At 38.9% G+C, this 18,432-nt stretch overlaps 1 protein-coding gene across 13 annotated transcripts in view; it reads left to right on the top strand.

Annotated features, from left to right (window-relative positions):
* The window catches only part of NEB (nebulin), a 619,289-nt gene that overhangs the window by 152,929 nt on the left and 447,928 nt on the right, over nt 1–18,432 (top strand). For all 13 annotated transcript variants that reach the window (XM_044074886.1, XM_044074893.1, XM_044074887.1 and 10 more), the window contains 3 exons: nt 1,476–1,583; nt 9,391–9,702; nt 15,928–16,134. In XM_044074886.1, the coding sequence (XP_043930821.1) occupies nt 1,476–1,583; nt 9,391–9,702; nt 15,928–16,134 (627 nt within the window). The remainder of the gene's footprint in view (nt 1–1,475; nt 1,584–9,390; nt 9,703–15,927; nt 16,135–18,432) is intronic.

Genomic DNA, 18,432 nt, shown 5'->3' with positions numbered 1-18,432 from the left:
ACCAGCTTACATCTCAGTATCAATAAGTGACTATCATAAAGACATCATTTCAGACTTAACCTTGGGCATGTGCCTTTTCAAAAACAGTCCAAGCATTGCAGAATAAAATCTCACCCACATAAAAAGCAGAAACAAACATTCTCCATTTTTATGTAGAAAGCAATGATAAATTCTGAAAATGAACTATCAGAGTATTGGTAAAATGTGATAATTTAAGGGGATTTGGGATTTTAGGCTCAAGCACCCATTCATTACAACATGCACTTTTCATACTTACTACCTAAAAATTGTCAGATTGATTTTTTGAGTGTACTTTGCTAGCATCTGTTTCAGTTTGGCATATCTATCTATATATATATATATATATATATATATATATATATATATATATATATATATATACATATATTGTACAATAAAATTATAATAAAATGAATGCAATGACCAGAAACTACACATAAAAATTGTGGATATAATACCAAGATTTCATCTCGGGAAAATGGAATGTCATTTCTTTAGACCCTTAAATCAGTGTCCCTGAGTCTAAGAAATTGTAATGCCCTTGAGCTTTTTCTAATTAAATTCCACAACAACTTAATTTACTTGTGCCAATGCCAGGCTTTTCTTCTCAACCAGCACTGTGACTGATACAGTAAGGTAATCACCTTACTTTACTGCAGAGGAGGCCTATTTCATATACATCTTATTTACCTCATTCCAGACTTGACCTTTTCATTTTAATGTATCCCCCACTAACTGCCCACAAATTATTTTCTCACTGAGCCATGTACAACTTCCATTTATTACTTCATGTTTCTAACTAATCAGGTTTTTAATGGAGCAATAGGTTTTTGCACTTAAACACAAATGGCATATTAAGGTGAAAACATTGGCTTTATGCTGTACAATATACTTTGCTCATAGATAAATGGCAACATAGTTTGACAGAACTGACAATTATTTCCCAGCTGATATTTCTGTTTGACTTTAGATTATTTATTTACTATGATTGTTGTGCCGTTGGTCCAGGTTGTGATTGAAAAGCTGTTGCAAAATCAGCTAACTTAACAAGAGTATGGATTAATGACTCCCTGTAGAGTATCTTGAAGATGCTGTGTATATATCTTTCTGGCTTGTTGAAGCACTGTGACTGCTATGAGTAAGTGTGCTATTTCTGGGGATACAAGATTTCACTAATCATCAGTCCAAGTAATGATGGTGCCTGGTAGCTACTTGCGATGTTTGTTGACTACATGGCGTTCTTTGTGATTACAGAAGCTGTCGATGGCCCACAGATCCTTAACTAGAACGATAAATGATACAGGCAGACTTCTATAAAGACCAACATGTCTTTCTTGAATGATAATATATATGTAATTTTACCAAAGTTGCTGTTAATATATGCATTATTTTACATACTTAGTTTTTTCATCTTGCTTGGCAGCTTTTTGATATTTTGTGTTTCTATGTTGCAGAAATACTACAAACAAGACTGGCTGAAAACTGTGGCTAAAGGGCACCATGTAATGGGTGATGCAATACCAATCACAGCGGCCAAAGCATCACGAAACATCGCCAGTGATGTAAGTAGCAAATTCAATCTTCACTTTAATTTTCAACATGCATACATCCATTAAATGCCTGTGTATTTTTGGGAAGAGATATCTTAGTATCTCCTTTGGTGAGGTATCTTCTTAAGTTGCTCTGTAGTAAAAAAGATTTGACTGATAATAACAACTGTGGTATTGTATTAATTTCAAGTATTTTAATGTGGCTGATCAAGTGAAGTCAGTTAATATAGTTGTGTTGTAAAGAAATACAAGTTATTGTTTTAAAAATATTAACATATTTTCTGGACTATAATGAAATAAAAAATTCTGACAGCACCACACCAGATTGCTAGATTTGTTTATTGAGGAAGAAAATCCAGTATCTAAGTTTCTAACATATGCTTATAAAGTAGTAAGCAAAGGAGTGGTTACAGTGTGTCAAAAAAACGTATAACTAAATGATCCAGAAATGCAAAAATGTGCAAAGATACATTATATACATATGCACATACACACACACACACACACACACACACACACACACACACACACACACACACACACACACATACACATATATATATATATATATATATATATATATATATATATATATTCGAGATATTCAAATTCGCGATTATGCACTTTCACGATTTTGATTCTTCGACTTTATGATTTCGAAATACTGAAATTCGGGATTTCAGTATTTCGAAATTATAAAATGAATCTATATATATATATATATATATATATATATATATATATATATATAGGTAGGTACTAGGCTATCGGCCCAAGGGCCTACGTAAACCTAGCCAACAAGGTTCCCTGGCTTACGCCACCCAAGAAAGTTATTTTCCTGTGCCACTGTCGAGCAGAGACACAGAAGTGATCCCCGGGGTGTATTTCCTATTTCCCATCCACTCATCAAGATTTTTCTTGAAGAGTGCTAATGAAGAACTTTGCTTGACATAGATGGGTAGCCTGTTCCAGAGTATGGGAAGTCTCTGGGATAGGAATCTATCCCTCCAGCATATCCGGTTGATATATATATATATATATATATATATATATATATATATATATAGGTTCATAGGTTCATAGGTTCATACTAGGCTATCTGCCCGAGGGCATTTATAAGCCTAGCCCATAGTTTTGTGGCTTACGCCACCCCTTTAGTTTGGAGAAACTATGCCCATTATTTTGCTGTGCCTCTGTCGAGCAGTGACACTGAGGTAACCCCTGGGGTGTATCTGCGATCTCCCATCCATTGGTCAAGATTCCTCTTGAACAAGGCCAGCGAGGTGCTCTGCCTCACATAAACTGGGATTTTGTTCCACAGCATAGGGAGTCTTTGGGTGATGAATCTATCCCTCCAGCACGTCCTATTAATAACTGTGTCGAGGTTTAAGTCTCCCGACCTTGTGGCTCTGAGGGATCTAGATTTTTTGAGATGAAGCATGTTCATCAAATCTGGGTTTGACATGGCCTTGTATGTCAGGCATAGGTCACCTCTGAGCAAGCGGTAAGCAACTGAATATAACTGGAGTTCTTTCAGTCGGGCAGCATAAGACAGATTTTTGAGACCCTTTATCCTTTTGGTGAGGAACTTTTGTGGCCTCTCCAGCTGCTGCAAGTGTCGGGTCAGATACATTCCGAATGGGGCATTGTACTCGATCATTGGTCTGATGAGTGATGAGTATAGGGAGACTATGACTTCCCTTGATCTAGATGTGAATCCCTTCATGATAAGGTGGGCAATGTAGAAGGTCTTCCTAACTACTTTAGCAATATGAGTGTCGAATGAAAGGCTACTGTCAACCTGGGTTCCCAGGTCCCTAATAACTTCTTCTGTGTTCAGGGGATTGCTACCTATATGGTAGCTAGGGGTAACCTTATTTTTCCCGAAGGGTATGACTATGCATTTCTTGGCATTTAACTTTAGGCCATGGCTCTGGCACCAGTTATCCGTTTCTGTGAGACCCTTCTGAAGGATATCTGTGTCGGATGTGTTTTCAACTACGGCGCCCAGTTTGCAGTCATCTGCAAACTTTGTCAGCCATAACCCTCCTGTGTTTGCTTGTACTTCAGAAAAGTAGATGCCAAACAAGAGTGGGCCCAGGACTGAGCCCTGTGGGACACCACTTGTGACAGGCTTTGAGTCTGACATGGTGCCAGCAACTCTGACCCTGTGGGTTCTGTCACTCAGCCAGTTTGCAACCCATCTTGTAATGTATGGGTTTACATTTAAGTTGATGAGTTTTTCAATGATACCCGAGTGAGGTATTGTATCAAAAGCCTTCGCCAGGTCTAGGTAGGCTGTATGGACTGCCTTTCCCTCGTCAATGGCCTTGGTGACTGTTTCAAAAGTCAACCAAGTTTAGAAGGCATGATCTGCCTTTGACAAAGCCAAACTGGGTTGGATCCAAAGTCTGCAAGTTCCCTATGTCTTTATTTATGAGATCCATTATGATCCTCTCCATGGCTTTGCAGATAAAGCTTGTCAAGCTAATGGGACGGTAATTTCCAGGGTCGGTGGAGGCACCGCCTTTGTGGAGTGGGACCACAGTCACTGTGCGCCACTCCTGGAGTGCGTATCCGGAGGTGAGACTAAGATTAAACAGCTGTCCTAACTGTGGGTTTAATTCCTCGTTGAGTTCATGGAGCACACAGCCGGGGACACCATCAGGTCCCATGGATGCTGTGTTCTTTGCCTTGGAGAGAGCAATTCTCACCTGGGTGTTAGAGATGTTTGGGGGGCTACAATCATTTGGTATAGATATCTCTCCTTTAGGGGGGGGGGAGAAGTTTGCACTGAACCTTTCAGCCAGTATGTTGGCAATGTCTGTAGGATCAGTAATCTTCACATCATTTTGAACTAATTCTGAGCATATCTGGGAGTTTCCTCCTAGGTTTCTGACATAGCTAAAGAATGCCTTATGGTTGTCTTTAGAGTCCTTAGCTATTTTTTTCTCAAAATTAGCTTTGGATGATTTTATGAGAGCTCTTAGCTTTTTACTTATAGTGATCAGCGGTGTCTTACCTTTTAAGGATTTTGCTCTATCTTGTAGTAGCTTTCTCCTTTTCTTGTAGAGTTTGTTTATGGCTGGGGTCCACCAGACTGGACGCTTGCCTTTGGTACAAAGAGTCTTTGTTTTGCTTGGGATTGCCTGATCCATGCAGCCTGCAGGTGCTGGTAGAAGGCATTTGTAAGTGATTCAGCGGTTTGAGTAATGTTAACCGCCGGCTCGAGACCACACTAGTCTTTAGAAGTGTGAAGTCGGCTTTCGAGAAGTTCTTTACTGTGGTCTTTTTCATTTCGGGTGGGGGCGGGATGAGGACCTCCAGCAAGATTAGTTTGTGATCAGATCTCACCAATGAGGGGTATACTTCCGGCGTTGAACATTGTGCTCCCATGTTCGTGATGATGAGATCAAGTATGTTTTCTCCTCTTGTGGGGATGGTGACTAGTTGTTCCATGGCATTTGAGTTTATGAATTCCAGGAACTTTTGGGTTAGAGTGTTTGGGCTTGAGTAGTGTTCCCAGTCTATATTAGGGTAGTTGAAGTCACCTAGTATGATGGTGTTCGGAGATACATTTATCCCCTCCAGTGTTTTCAGGAAGGCCATATGAGGTTCCTGAGTTTGTGAGGGTGGCCTGTAACATGCTACAAATTGCAGAGCAGTCTTGCCAATGGTTAATTGCACCTGGATGGTTTCCGATGCATCGTGCGATGCCACCAATCTTGAGGTGTGGGTGTCCTTGATGAATATGGATACCCCTCCTCCTTTCTTGGTATTGTCCAGGTTTTGGGGCCGGAACGCATGATATGAGGTAAAACCTGATAGTGCTGGGGTGCTCTCAGTAGCCTTGAACCAGGTTTCTGTCACAGCACAGACATCGATGTTCTCCATACTGAGAAGGGCCTCGAGTGCGTGCATCTTGAGGTTGAGATTTCTGGCATTGAGCAGCATTACCCTTAGTTTTTTTTCTTTGTTTTGTTCTAGGGTGGTAGGTTTAGAATTTGAGCCTTGCCTAAAAAAGGCACTATGGGGGTGGCAAGAGCCTTTGCCAAAATCCGGAATCCCAGGGGTGACAAGTGCAAGCCGTCCCTTGCGAAGCAGCGTGGCTTGTCCAGCATGTCATCCCAGGCAGACAGACATTGGATCCCCTTTGAATGACACCATTAGATAATCCTTAGATAATCCTTATGACTGAGGTACTAGTTTATAATGACTTTTAGAGTGAACTAGGCTACCTACCATAAAAGCATGAAACCATATATTGTTCATATGCCTCACTATACAACAAACCAATTACCAAATGACAAAACTTTGAATAAATTCAGGTCTCCAAAATGCATTTTTCCTTGGGTGTGGGAAACTAACAAAATATATGGCGTTTGCTAGTGGGTAAGCAGTGGAAATAGCATGTGGCAAACATGAATACTGGAAGGGTGAATTAAAATTTGATTCCATCAAGAATGGATCTACATTTTAAGAAAACTATTTAAGAAACCTGTCACACCTGCCACCAATATATACACAGCAATTATACACAATGAATCAACTTTAATTATACACAATGAATCAACTTTAATTATACACAATGAATCAACTTTAATTATACACAATGAATCAACTTTAATTATACACAATGAATCAACTTTATCTTTTCTTACTTTTTATGAAGATGTAAGATGAAGCAGGTGACTTTACATACACATTTGCTGATTCAGATACATGTAAGTCAGGCATTTAAGAACTAAGTTCAGCAAACAAAATTTATACTTATAGAGAGTCATAAATTAAATAGTTTCTAAGGAATTTAGTCAAGAGAAATTCACTTTTTTCAAAGTCCCTGCCAACGCAGCCAGCAATGACCACTATGCAGAGGAATACACAAATGCCCTTTACAACCACTTAAACAAATGCATTGACTCAGCTGTACCCAACAGGAACAAAACCAGGTATTCCCGATAAAACAAGCCACCCTGGTGGACTGTAAGTATAAATAAGTTATACAACAAAAGAAAGAAACTGATATCTAAGAACAGGAGGGAACTAACTCAACAGAGGAAGAGCACCCTCCACAGCATGAACAAGTAAATCAGATGTCTTGTTAAGTCCTCTAAGGCTAGTTAGAAGACTAAATTAGCATCCCTAGCTAAAGACAATCATAAGGCATTCTTTAGCTATATCTGAAACCTAAAAGGGAATGCCTAGCTGTGTGCTGAACTTAAATGCCACTCACACTGAACCTGAGAAAATTGCCAACCTGCTAGCCAACAGATTTGGCAACAACTTCACCCTTTCCCCCCATCCCCACCAAACATACCCCAAAGCATTCCTGACACCAGTCCTCTACTGATTATCTCCAAAGAACAGATCATACAAGCACTCTTCAAGGCCAAAAACACAGCCCCTATGAGACCAGATAACATCCCAGGCTGCTTACTAAACAATCTAAAACAAGATCTAGTGGAACCACTTGGCACTGTCTTTAATCATAGCCTGAGCACTAGCTTTGTCCCAGCAGACTGGAAAACAGCAAGAGTAATCCCCTTGCACAAAGGGATCCACCAACTTACCCTGGGAACTATTGGCCCATAAGCTTAACCAGCCTTATCTGCAAGGCCATGGAAAGAATCATCATGGACTTTATCCACAAGGACATAGGTGACCTTCAGACTCTTGATCCGACCCAGTTTGGTTATGTCAAGGGTAGATCTTGCTTATTAAACATAATGAACTTCTTTGAGAATGTCACCAAAGCCCTGGATGAGGGCAAAACAGTACATACCGCCTACCTTGATAAAGCCAAGGCCTTTGACAAAATCTCCCTTTCAGGTATCATAGAGAAACTCTTCCAGATGGGAATTAACCCATACATTACTAGATGGGTAGCCAACTGGCTCACTGACAGAACTCACACTGTCAAAGCTGGGAAGTCCGCCTCCACCAGTAGACCAGTTACCAGTGGGGTACCACAAAGATCTGTTCTGGGCCCTCTACTGTTTGGAATCTATTTCTATGAAGTAGAGGCGAAGGTAAATGGCCTGTGGCTTACCAAGTTTGCAGATGTATGTACACTGGGCACAATCATAGAGTCCCCAATGATGTTAATATATTACAGAAAGGGCTGATGCAGACAAAAGATCGGTGCCAAACTAATGGACTAAAACTTAATGCAAAAAATGCCTCATAATCCCCTTTGGCAAAAAAGTAGCCCTTGCTAATTATGATATAGATGGCACCTCTCTAAGCTCAAACTCAGTGGTGTGAGACGTGGGAACACAGGTTGATAGCAATCTAAACTTTGATCACCATGTGTCTGTAGTGGTAAGTAAAGCATTCTATATTGTGCATCTCATAAATAAGGGCACCATATCCAAGACCAGGGAGATTATAGCTCCACTGTACCTGACCCTTATCAGACCACTAATTGAGTACAATACTCCTTTCTGTATGTACCTCACCAGACACCTGCAGCAACTGGAGAGATCACAGAGGTTTCTAACCAAGAGAATCCAGGGCGTCCAAAGCATGACATGGATGGAAAGACTGAAAGCCATGTCACTATACTCTGTATCATACAGGCTGCTGAGAGGTGACCTGTGTCTGACCTACAGAGCAGTCTCAGAACCTGCCCTAATGGAAACGCCGCACATCTGCAAATCAAATGGGACAAGAATAACTCATTCCAGTGATCTCAACCTAGCCTGTGACATCAACTGAACATGCTGGAGAGACAAATATATCTCCCAGTGATTGCTGCTCCTCTGGAATAAGCTCCCACTCCATGTGAAGCAGAGCTTCTCAATGACCCTATTCAAGTGCAACCTTGACAAATGGATTGGTGACCATAAATTCATCTTGGGGGTGGCACCTATGTCCATCATGGACAGGGCAGCCGGTGCTTATCGCAGAATTGTTCTGCTAATAACGACCATCTAAATATGGTTAATAAGGGTACTCAAGTTTTTACATGGCTAAGCTCGTAAAGTCCCTAGGGCCATTAGCCTAGCAACCTCCTATGGGCATTTGAGACAGAAATGGGATATAAGAGACATGAGTAAATTGATAGGTATACCTACAGACTTACTAGAGTTGGATGAAGTCTGGTAGCAGATGTATTCTGGCAGCATCATTTCCAGGCTGAAAAGAATATATATTATGCATTGTACACACAAATAATATATATATTATATATATATATCTATCTATATATATATATATATATATATATATATATATATATATATATATATATATATATATATACAAAGAGACTTTGGAGGAATTGTCAAACAGTAAGCTAGACATGTATGTATTTTCTGTTGAGATATCATACTACACTGGACAAGGGAAGAAATTATCTGTTTTTCAGACAATGCATACTTTTTTTATATTATTACTGTTAGAATTCAATTGTAAATACATAAAAAACTAGGAGATGACATATTTATAGAAATGAAAGGACTGTATCAGTTTTGATGCCATGACTTGCAGATAATTACGCAATGATCCGTTGGGAACAGAGGACTACTTATGTTTACCTTCAATACTAGACTCAGTTTTAGATAGAAACAAGCAAATAAATGATTAATAGCTGCTGTTCTTAATAAAAAAGGAAGAAGTCCGGGCAACCTTACACAAAAAGAAGTTCTTTGGAATGTAAAGTTAACACGCACAAGACTATGCAAATTGATTTATATGAAATTTTATCTGTGGCGGTTAAGTCAAATCTGAAAATAAATGCATTGTCCTAGATTACACAATCTGGTTAAGTAAATGAATGAGTACACGAATATTGATTCTTTTTGTTCCCATTATGTAGTACAAATACAAGGAAGCATATCAGAAGGCAAGAGGAAAGCATGTCGGTTTCCGCAGCCTACAGGATGATCCTAAACTGGTCCACTACATGCAAGTTGCAAAGATGCAGTCCGAACGGGAGTACAAGAAGGATTATGAGAAGACAAAGACAAAGTACCATACGCCTCTGGACATGTTCAGTGTTGTAGCTGCAAAGAAGGCCCAGGAAGTCAGTACCAATGTGAACTACAAACAGCCAATTCACCAATACACCCTCCTGCCCGATGCAATGAATTTTGAACTTTCAAGAAACAGGATGCATATTCAGAGTGATGTAAGTCACAGCAACAAAATATGCTATATTTAATTTATGATCATGATGAGCCATTATATATGTTTTACTGGTTTTGATTACTTATTTTCTTTATATACTGAACTTAAGGTCATTTTCATTTAAAAAATTCATATAAAATGTTGGCATGTTTATAGTGATAAAGTCAAGAATATTTATTTCATATTGTCATATTTTTCTTGTGTCCCATGACAGTATATGATGCTGTGTGATAGCACAGGTACACTGTCATAATGCAGAGAATAGGCATTCAGGTACGCATGTTGATATGTAGTATGTCGTATGTAGACTCTACAGTCTATCTCATGTTCTGTAACAGACACCATCATATGCACCAATACTGCAGTGTCACCATATGCTAACATATGAGAACGGTCACTGTATGTTGGCAAAACATGTAATGATGTGTGTGTATATATATATATATATATATATATATATATATATATATATATATAAATAACACACACCATGCACACACAGACACACTTACACAAACACACATGTAAACTTTGTGATCAGTTGATCAGTTACACCAATCATGTTTAAAATCATGCACACATGCACTGCTGTAATGACAGCCTATGACACCATATGTACACAACTTACAAAACTTATACCACCAATGGCATTAGGAAGTGAAACAATGCCCATGACACTGCATGACATATGCTATATCTTACCCATTGGATGTGAATGTTCACATGAAGTTATGTGCTTTTAATGATTACTGTGTAATGGCTATAGCTATATGAGCTGTGATCTGCTGGTACACATGGCTACAGGGCACCATGCACATATGTTTGAAACATACAGGCATGAGACAATACGTCAATCCATGATGTGCTAAACTCTATTCATTTCAGCTTGTAACACTGAATGGGCAACCCATTAAAGATTATTAAATGGGAAAAAGCCTTCCTAAATACCCCCATGCCAAGAACTGTTCCATCTGCACCTTCTTAAGTGACATAAAAAATAGCAAAACCAAAATATAAGTAATAGCAAGACAACCAAGCTTCACGTAGAATTATAATCTGTTTGAAGGGCTACCCACTCAGCCTTGTAGATTCAGCTAAAAACACTTCAGTCAGCTTGACATTGGCAACACCAGAGACACAAAGGCATTGCTATGTAACAGTTATGTGTTATGATGAACAGCACATGTCTCACTGATGTCAGCAGGTACAATATCACACATGTGTAATTGTTCATGTGTGACATAATGTGGCACATGTATGCAGCTGAAAATATTTGTTGAACTTCGCTTGCCTATGCAGAACTGTGTTATACAAGGTAAATGTGAGTAAATATACTTAATGTCATATACCATGAGATGGGTCAGACATGGATTTTTCAGGGACAGCAACAGTCTTTCTGTAATTGTTTACTTAATAGCATTGGCTCCCCCATCCCAATATTCACTGGCAGCATTTATCGTATTTGTAAGCATACGCATACCTGACAGTTTAAATATACCTTTGTCCTTCACATCTGTAACCTAAAAAGAGATTTGACTTATATGCCAGCATCTTCTGCTGCAGTGGCTTTTTGTCTGAGCCATGACAATGTAGACCATAACTTAGCACATCAAAGGTAGCCAGAATCAATGCAGTGAAACTGGGCTGCATGTCAGCATAAAATCACCTACACTACTGCATATTATGTTGAATGAACACAGGTGTCAGTTGTCTATGGTCATGACAAGTGCAGGTGCACTGCAGTAACACAGTAGTGTAGTCTAGCCAATGCTCACTAGATGTGGATGCACTGCTAAGATAGCATATTCAGTGCATTGTTAGTGGTGTAATGCACAACAGTGCTGGTGCATGACATAGTGGAATGCTGAAAAATTATTAAATATATGTCTCTAGAACAAGTGATGTTCTGTTGTTTGTGGCCGTGGTGCATACACACACACACACACACACACACACACACACACACACACACACACACACACACAAGTGTAACCATGGCAACAGTCATCAGTTATGAATGTGACACATGCAGTAAGCACAGGAGACCATAAACACAGTGCAACGAAAGTGTACAGCACGTGGGCATCCTGACGCCATTGATATTAAATATATGTGTTGAGCAAACATCGCTTTCTGGTGACTACAGCTCTGATGGGTGCACATACATGTGCTGTACAAAATGGTATAGATACTGCATTAGTAATCCGATGCTGATATAGCATATGAAGTGGATACAGCACTCTGTTGTCAACCACCACACACCATGCAGCGGACATTCAAAGTGCATAATGATCATACGTTCAGCACTTTATCGATGTTGCTAAGCACATGTGGTCCTGACATTCATGCCCTTGTCAAAACTTAGCAGTTAGGCAGCAGGATAGTGCATGTTCTGACACAGCTAGAACTATGCATGCACGTGCTGTACAATGCAAGTGAATCATTTATAGTTACCTTATATTCATGTAACACACACATACACACACACACACACACACACACACACACACACACACACACACACACACACACACACACACTACAACCATATGGGATCCAAAGACCTACTGTAGGCAAAGCCTTCTCAGTATATGCACTGAATGTTATGACTGTTTAGCATGTTATTAAGTCTGTTGTATCATTCTATAAACCATTGCTAACATGCTGGATGACATACGTACATACATACATGCATACATATGTACATATATACAGCAACACAGTAAGAAGCACTAGTGACCCAAGACATGATATGGAGAGTAGAGTGCTGCATTGACAGGTGTGTGACATGCTGTTTGTATACAGATGATGTTCTAGCATGTCTGTGACATGGACAAATATCATTAGCCAATCCCATGGACAGCTACAGTAGCATGCGGTTTCACCTGCAAAACTGATCTCCACTAGGGAAAACCACAGCAGAAGAATATTCTGAGAATCAAAAAGGCTTATCACAATATAGGAACCTTCCAAGATCATGCTTCTACATCATACCTCTCAACTGTCCAGATTTTCATAGAATGTCCAGATTTTTGCCCCCAAATTTTGGTCTGTTCCTTATAAAACTTTTGGTTTTCTGACAAATCACTAGGATGATTTTAGGAATTAAATCACTACATAATGACATACATTTGAGTTACAGATCTCATATTCTTTAGAAAATGCATTTTAACACAAACCCTGTTATTCTAGCAACTTTCTAAGTTTATAAGACCAATATTTAAAATCTGTCCCTATTTTTTTACCTTTGTACCCCCATTATATAAAGCTTTGACGAGATTTCTTGGGCTAGGAGACTGAGTTATGTTCCACACTGTGGTAAGCCTTTCTGAATCCCAGAGAAAAGATTCCAGTTTTGTCACTTTCTATGCAGTGTACCCTCAAATGTAGAATTGCAACCCACTTTCTTTTAGTGATTTTTTAAATTTTCTGGTTAATTTTGAAATGAAAAGTTAGTTAACTGAATTATTTCTACATATAGTTATTTTCCATTACTTCTGTATTTAAGAAAATTTATATTTTTAAGTTTAAAAATCTGTGACTTTTGTTTTGTTATGCTTTCTAAAAATAATGAAATTATTCCCCTTTTTGCCACTTTTATAATTGTCAGTAACACTCTAGTTTGGCAGGGTGGACCACAAATCCCAGCAGACATAGCAATGAAATTGGTAGCTGCATGTGATATAGTAACCACTTTAAAAGGTATGACTGTTGTAAATGTGAAATTACTTTCCAAAGTCTACAGCTAGCTTTGAAGAGTGTTGTGTGGCTGCATCATGAGGAGAAAAAGCCAAAATGATAAAACGAAAATCTTTATTTCCAAAATAGCCCTAAAATGTGCAGCACAGAAAACTACTAATAGCAAATCTTACATTAACGAATTAATTAATTAATTAATCATTTGTTACTCATGTATCTATTCCACGGTGGTGCAGCGGTAGCGTTGTTACCTCACAGCAAGAGGTTCTCCCGTTTGATTCTCAGCTGGAGTGCGGGGAGTGCCTTCTATGTGGAGTCTGCATGTCCTCCCCGCGGTTGGGTGGGCATTCGAAATAAATGCGTAAATGGGTGTGCCTTCATTGAAGGTTGAATGTCGAGCTGGCCCCTCGGCATTCGTGAAAAATCTACTGCCAATCATTAGCGGACCGGAGTTCTGCTTTGGTGACCCCTAACCGGGAAAAGCTGAAAGACAGCAACATTTGTTACTCATTTATCGTTCTATACAAAGGCAAACTGGCTGTGTGACCACTCAGTTACCTCCATGGGACTTGTGCAGTGGCAAGAATGGTATTTGGCATTATCTGTTTTTGTTTTTTTCATCCAGAAAAAAGGAGGTCATTGTTCCACTGTATTCATCCCTCATTTGACCCATCATAGAGTACAACGCCCCATTTGGTATGTACCTCTCAAGACATCTGCAACAACTGGAAATGCCGCAGAAACACCTCACTAAAAGAATCACAGGCCTAAAGCAGATGCCCTATGCTGACTGACTAAAAAAACTCCAGCTATACTCTGTCACATATCATCCACTCAGAGGCGATCTCTGCTTAACATGTAAGGACATGTCAAACCCAGAGCCGTTGGACATGCTACACTTAAAGAAATCCCAATCCCTCAGAGCCACATGCTCCAGGGATCTAAACCTTGTCATCACAATGAACAAAACATGCTGGAGGGATAGGTTCCTGACCCAGTGAATCCCCATACTCTGGAATAGACTGCTCATACATGTCAAGCAAAATGCCTCCTTGGCCCTCTTCAAAAGGAACCTTGACGACTGGATGGGAGATAGGAAATTTACCCCGGGGGTCACGTCAATCGCCCTACTAGACAGGGGTCCAGGGAAGTAAATATTATGGGAAGAAATAGCCAGGGAATTGTTATGGCTAGGCTTGTACAGGCCCTAGGGCTGATAGCCTAGTACCAACCTATGAACCTATAACATAACCAACCTCTGCAAGAAAATTAATTACCAGTGGTGTCCCACAGTGTTCTCTCCTTGGACCACTTCTTTTTAGTATTTATTTCTACAATGTCAAGGCTGACAAAAACACCCTGAGGCTGACCAGGTTTGCAAATGACTGCAGATTTGGAGCTCTCAATAATTCCCCATCTAATTACCAAATTCTTCAGTAGGGACTAAATATATATTCATACAATTTAAATGATGGACAGATGAATGGACTTAGTTTTGAAGCTAATGATATTAAATATTTGCTTCTCATACCAAAAATATGTTTTTGTAAACTACATAACCTAAAACTCTTGGAGTGAGAACAATTGATTTTCTTAACAATACTTCTGTAATTTAAAGGCTTAATCACCTTAAGTTAAAGAACAGATGATAGCATGAGTGTTTATGCAAGTATATGTGGTGGAATAAAAACCAGCAGCATTATAATTCCTCCCCCATACAAATTAGGTATTGAATATCTGATGGGCATTACTATAGGCTAGAGTCATAACACCAGTAACCCATGTTTAACTACAAGTCCAGGTGCCAAAGGCTGACCAAAGGAAGAGAGACACAGAAGCCTGCTATATGCCTGCAGAGGATTGTGAATTCCATGCTAATGCAGGTCCAGCTTGCTGCTTAGGCCACTGCCTAGATCCATACACACACATGATACATACACATGATGCAGGCTTGGAGGGAGATGCTGGCAACTTATTATGGAAGATGGTAGGACAACACATGCTGATAGAGTGGCATACCCAGTTTCATCATGTGCATGTCTCCCACCCACTTAGCGATAGAGAAGTTTTCCGTGGACACGCACCAATCCCTAAAGGGTTGCACAGAGTAAGTGCAGTGACTGGGTGTGCTTGAGATAGAATTTGATGATTACCATATATAATGTATTTTATCCACCATACACAATATATTAAAGCCTTGCAGAAGAATCATGTAATGTCAGTTCCAATAAAACATGACTGTTAAATCCAGCAGGTGATTAACAAAACGTTTTCTTCATGAACATAAAGTACTCTTAAAGGGTTTAAAACTTAAGACTGCAGAATTTCAATGACATAAAACAGTGACTTTGCAGTATTATTATGCATAATCTTAACAGTTTTGCTGTTTTTTGTTCTGTTTAGTTAAAGTTACTCCTTTTTGTGAATGCCTTGTTTAACTGAGGTATTGATATTTAATGTATCTGCTATGTCTCTATATGTAATAGTGTCATTTATCATATGTAATAATGTGTCTCCTCATTTTCAGAATGAATACAAGGAAGATTATAACGCCTGGTTTAAAGGTATTGGCTGGAGTCCCATTGGTTCTTTGGATGTTGAAAAGGCCAGAAAAGCTGGAGATGCTCTTAATGAAAGGAAGTACAGGCAACACCCTGAAACCCTCACCTTCTCATGTCCACTGGATTCTATGAGCATTGAGTTGGCACGGCAAAATACCAAGCAGCTGAGTGACGTAAGTATTCTCTTCAGATAACCACATGAGAGTAAATGCATATGTATTAATTTTATGAAATAATCCAAAAGTATGAAATTTAAAGTTTATAGTAAACCACTCCAAAAACATTATCTGGTAACCATAGTAAGAAATGTGCCTTATAGGTGCTGTAGTTAACAAAACCAGACACTGAGAACTTAGTCATAAATGTTTAGAATACGAAAGGTGTATTTTTTGTTAAAGACAGATACAGGTCTGGTAAAAACATCCTCTTCTATCTCTTACTTGTTATGATATGTCACAATATGGGTATATTCTGGTCTTTAAAAAGCCTCCTGGCTACTACAAATATTGTGAACTGCAGGGGAATAAAGCTTCTACTTTTGCAGAGTTTTTATAGTTCGATGCTTCTTCAAAAACAATATTGGCTATACAGTAAGGGAATGCTACTTAATTAATTAGCTGAACCAGTGCAGTGACAAAGGTTGAAATAGAATGACAGAGACAGAGAGCAAGGATCAGATGGAGGAAGTGGACACAGAAAGAGGATAAGAGATGAGTGAGGTGGCTAAAGAACTGGGCAGTGGAGCAAGTTGTAGGATCTGCAAAACGGGGAATGTCCCTGGAGAAGAAATGTATTATCTGTGGGGAATTCTGAAAACAAGAGATGTGATGCTTGAAAGGAAATACCATGTCCTTAGCAAAATAGGGTCCTAACAGGTATTGTATACATGGGAGACTCACCCTTGATGCTGGGAACTTCAGAAGGTTATGAGTTCTATCCCCACACACAGTATTTAATTCACATTTCAGTATTCACACTGGAGTGTGGATTACGCAGGGGGGGGGGTGCTGTACTCCTAATTTGTAATGTTTTCAGATGGTTATTCAGACGTACATGATTTCCTTCCTCAGATGATGTTAAAAGTCCATATGGCACTTACTGAAAAAGAACAAGTGAATTTAGATAATATTCTAGCCAAATTGCTCTTATGTACTATAAACACTACTTTGGGTCTTCCCTAATTTAACTCAGCAAATGAAATGTAATTAAATAAACATGATTTCAGCAGATTGGAAATGAAGATGACTCAGTATATAATACTTAGTAGGGTGACAGTGTTAGTAATAAGCTAGCAATGCAGGTAGAGAGAAGAAAACAACTAAAATTTAAAAAAGTAAGAGAGAATGGCCCCAGAATAATAATCACATAAATGAGAGGAACAGAAAAGTCAAATGAAAGCATGACAGTAAAAAATTCAACAGAGTGAGAATAGAAGGAAGGTCCAGAATTAGGGAAAGGACATAAAAGGAAGAATCCAGTAATAGTAGGAAGGGAGGATATACAACTGACAGGGAATATAATGGGAATACAAAAGAAACTTGGGAATGAAATACACTTCTAATGGAAGAGACAGTGTACTCATTTTGGGAATTCTGTTACTTTAGTTTTAATAAGGGCAGAAGGGAAAGATGAAAAATTCTATTAGGGAAGAGATGGCTCCACTTGTGACAGAGAGCAAATGAAGCTGTTTGGAAAGTGATTAGTAAGCATGTGATCACCTTCTACATGAGTCTGAATGTGGTTAATAATGACCTGACACAAAAGACACAGGAGTGAGTAAAGTGGGGCTTGTAGTAGTTGAAAGAGCTCATAGGAAGGTAGGCAGCTGAAAAGAGATGCTGCAAGCATTGTGTGTGATTAGGTAAACAACTACCAGTGATATTGAATTTGTGAAATTCAGTGGGTGAGTGATAGATCCACACAGTCAGAAGGAGGTATGAAATAATAAGTATTTGATGAAGTATACAACAGAAAAAGCATGCATATGCTAGGTAACACCTGCATCAACATGTATGATATGATGAAGTACTGAGAACTGTAGGTTATTGAATATATTCCAAAGATGGAATGTAATGATGATGGAAAATTAGAGCAGGATTACATAACTTGTCAGAGAGGTTCGTGTTATCCACAGAAAAAGTTTAGACACTGCCAAACACAGTGATAGTGAAATGTTTGTGACATTGTCTTTCAATTAGCTAATTCAGTTATTGGTAATATTTGAAATTTTTAAGTAATTAGGCATGTGCTTACTTTCAGATATGCTATAAATATTGCTAGTAAATAAATTAGTCAAAAGTAAACTTGTCTGTATTCCCCTGGGATTCAGCCACCATATACTATTCAGGAATATTAAGGATTATTATTTGATGTTTGTTCACTCATAGTGCGTTTCAAGTAACCATTGCCATCTGTGAAATTAAGACCTATATGTGCTTGTATACTCCATTTATTACAACAGCATTCTTTTA

Source organism: Protopterus annectens, chromosome 6.part0 (genome assembly GCF_019279795.1).
Source record: "Protopterus annectens isolate FY-2018-M chromosome 6.part0, PAN1.0, whole genome shotgun sequence".
Lineage (NCBI taxonomy): Eukaryota > Metazoa > Chordata > Ceratodontiformes > Protopteridae > Protopterus > Protopterus annectens.
Note: the sequence above shows the minus strand (reverse complement) of the source record. Positions and strands in the feature narration are given on the sequence as shown.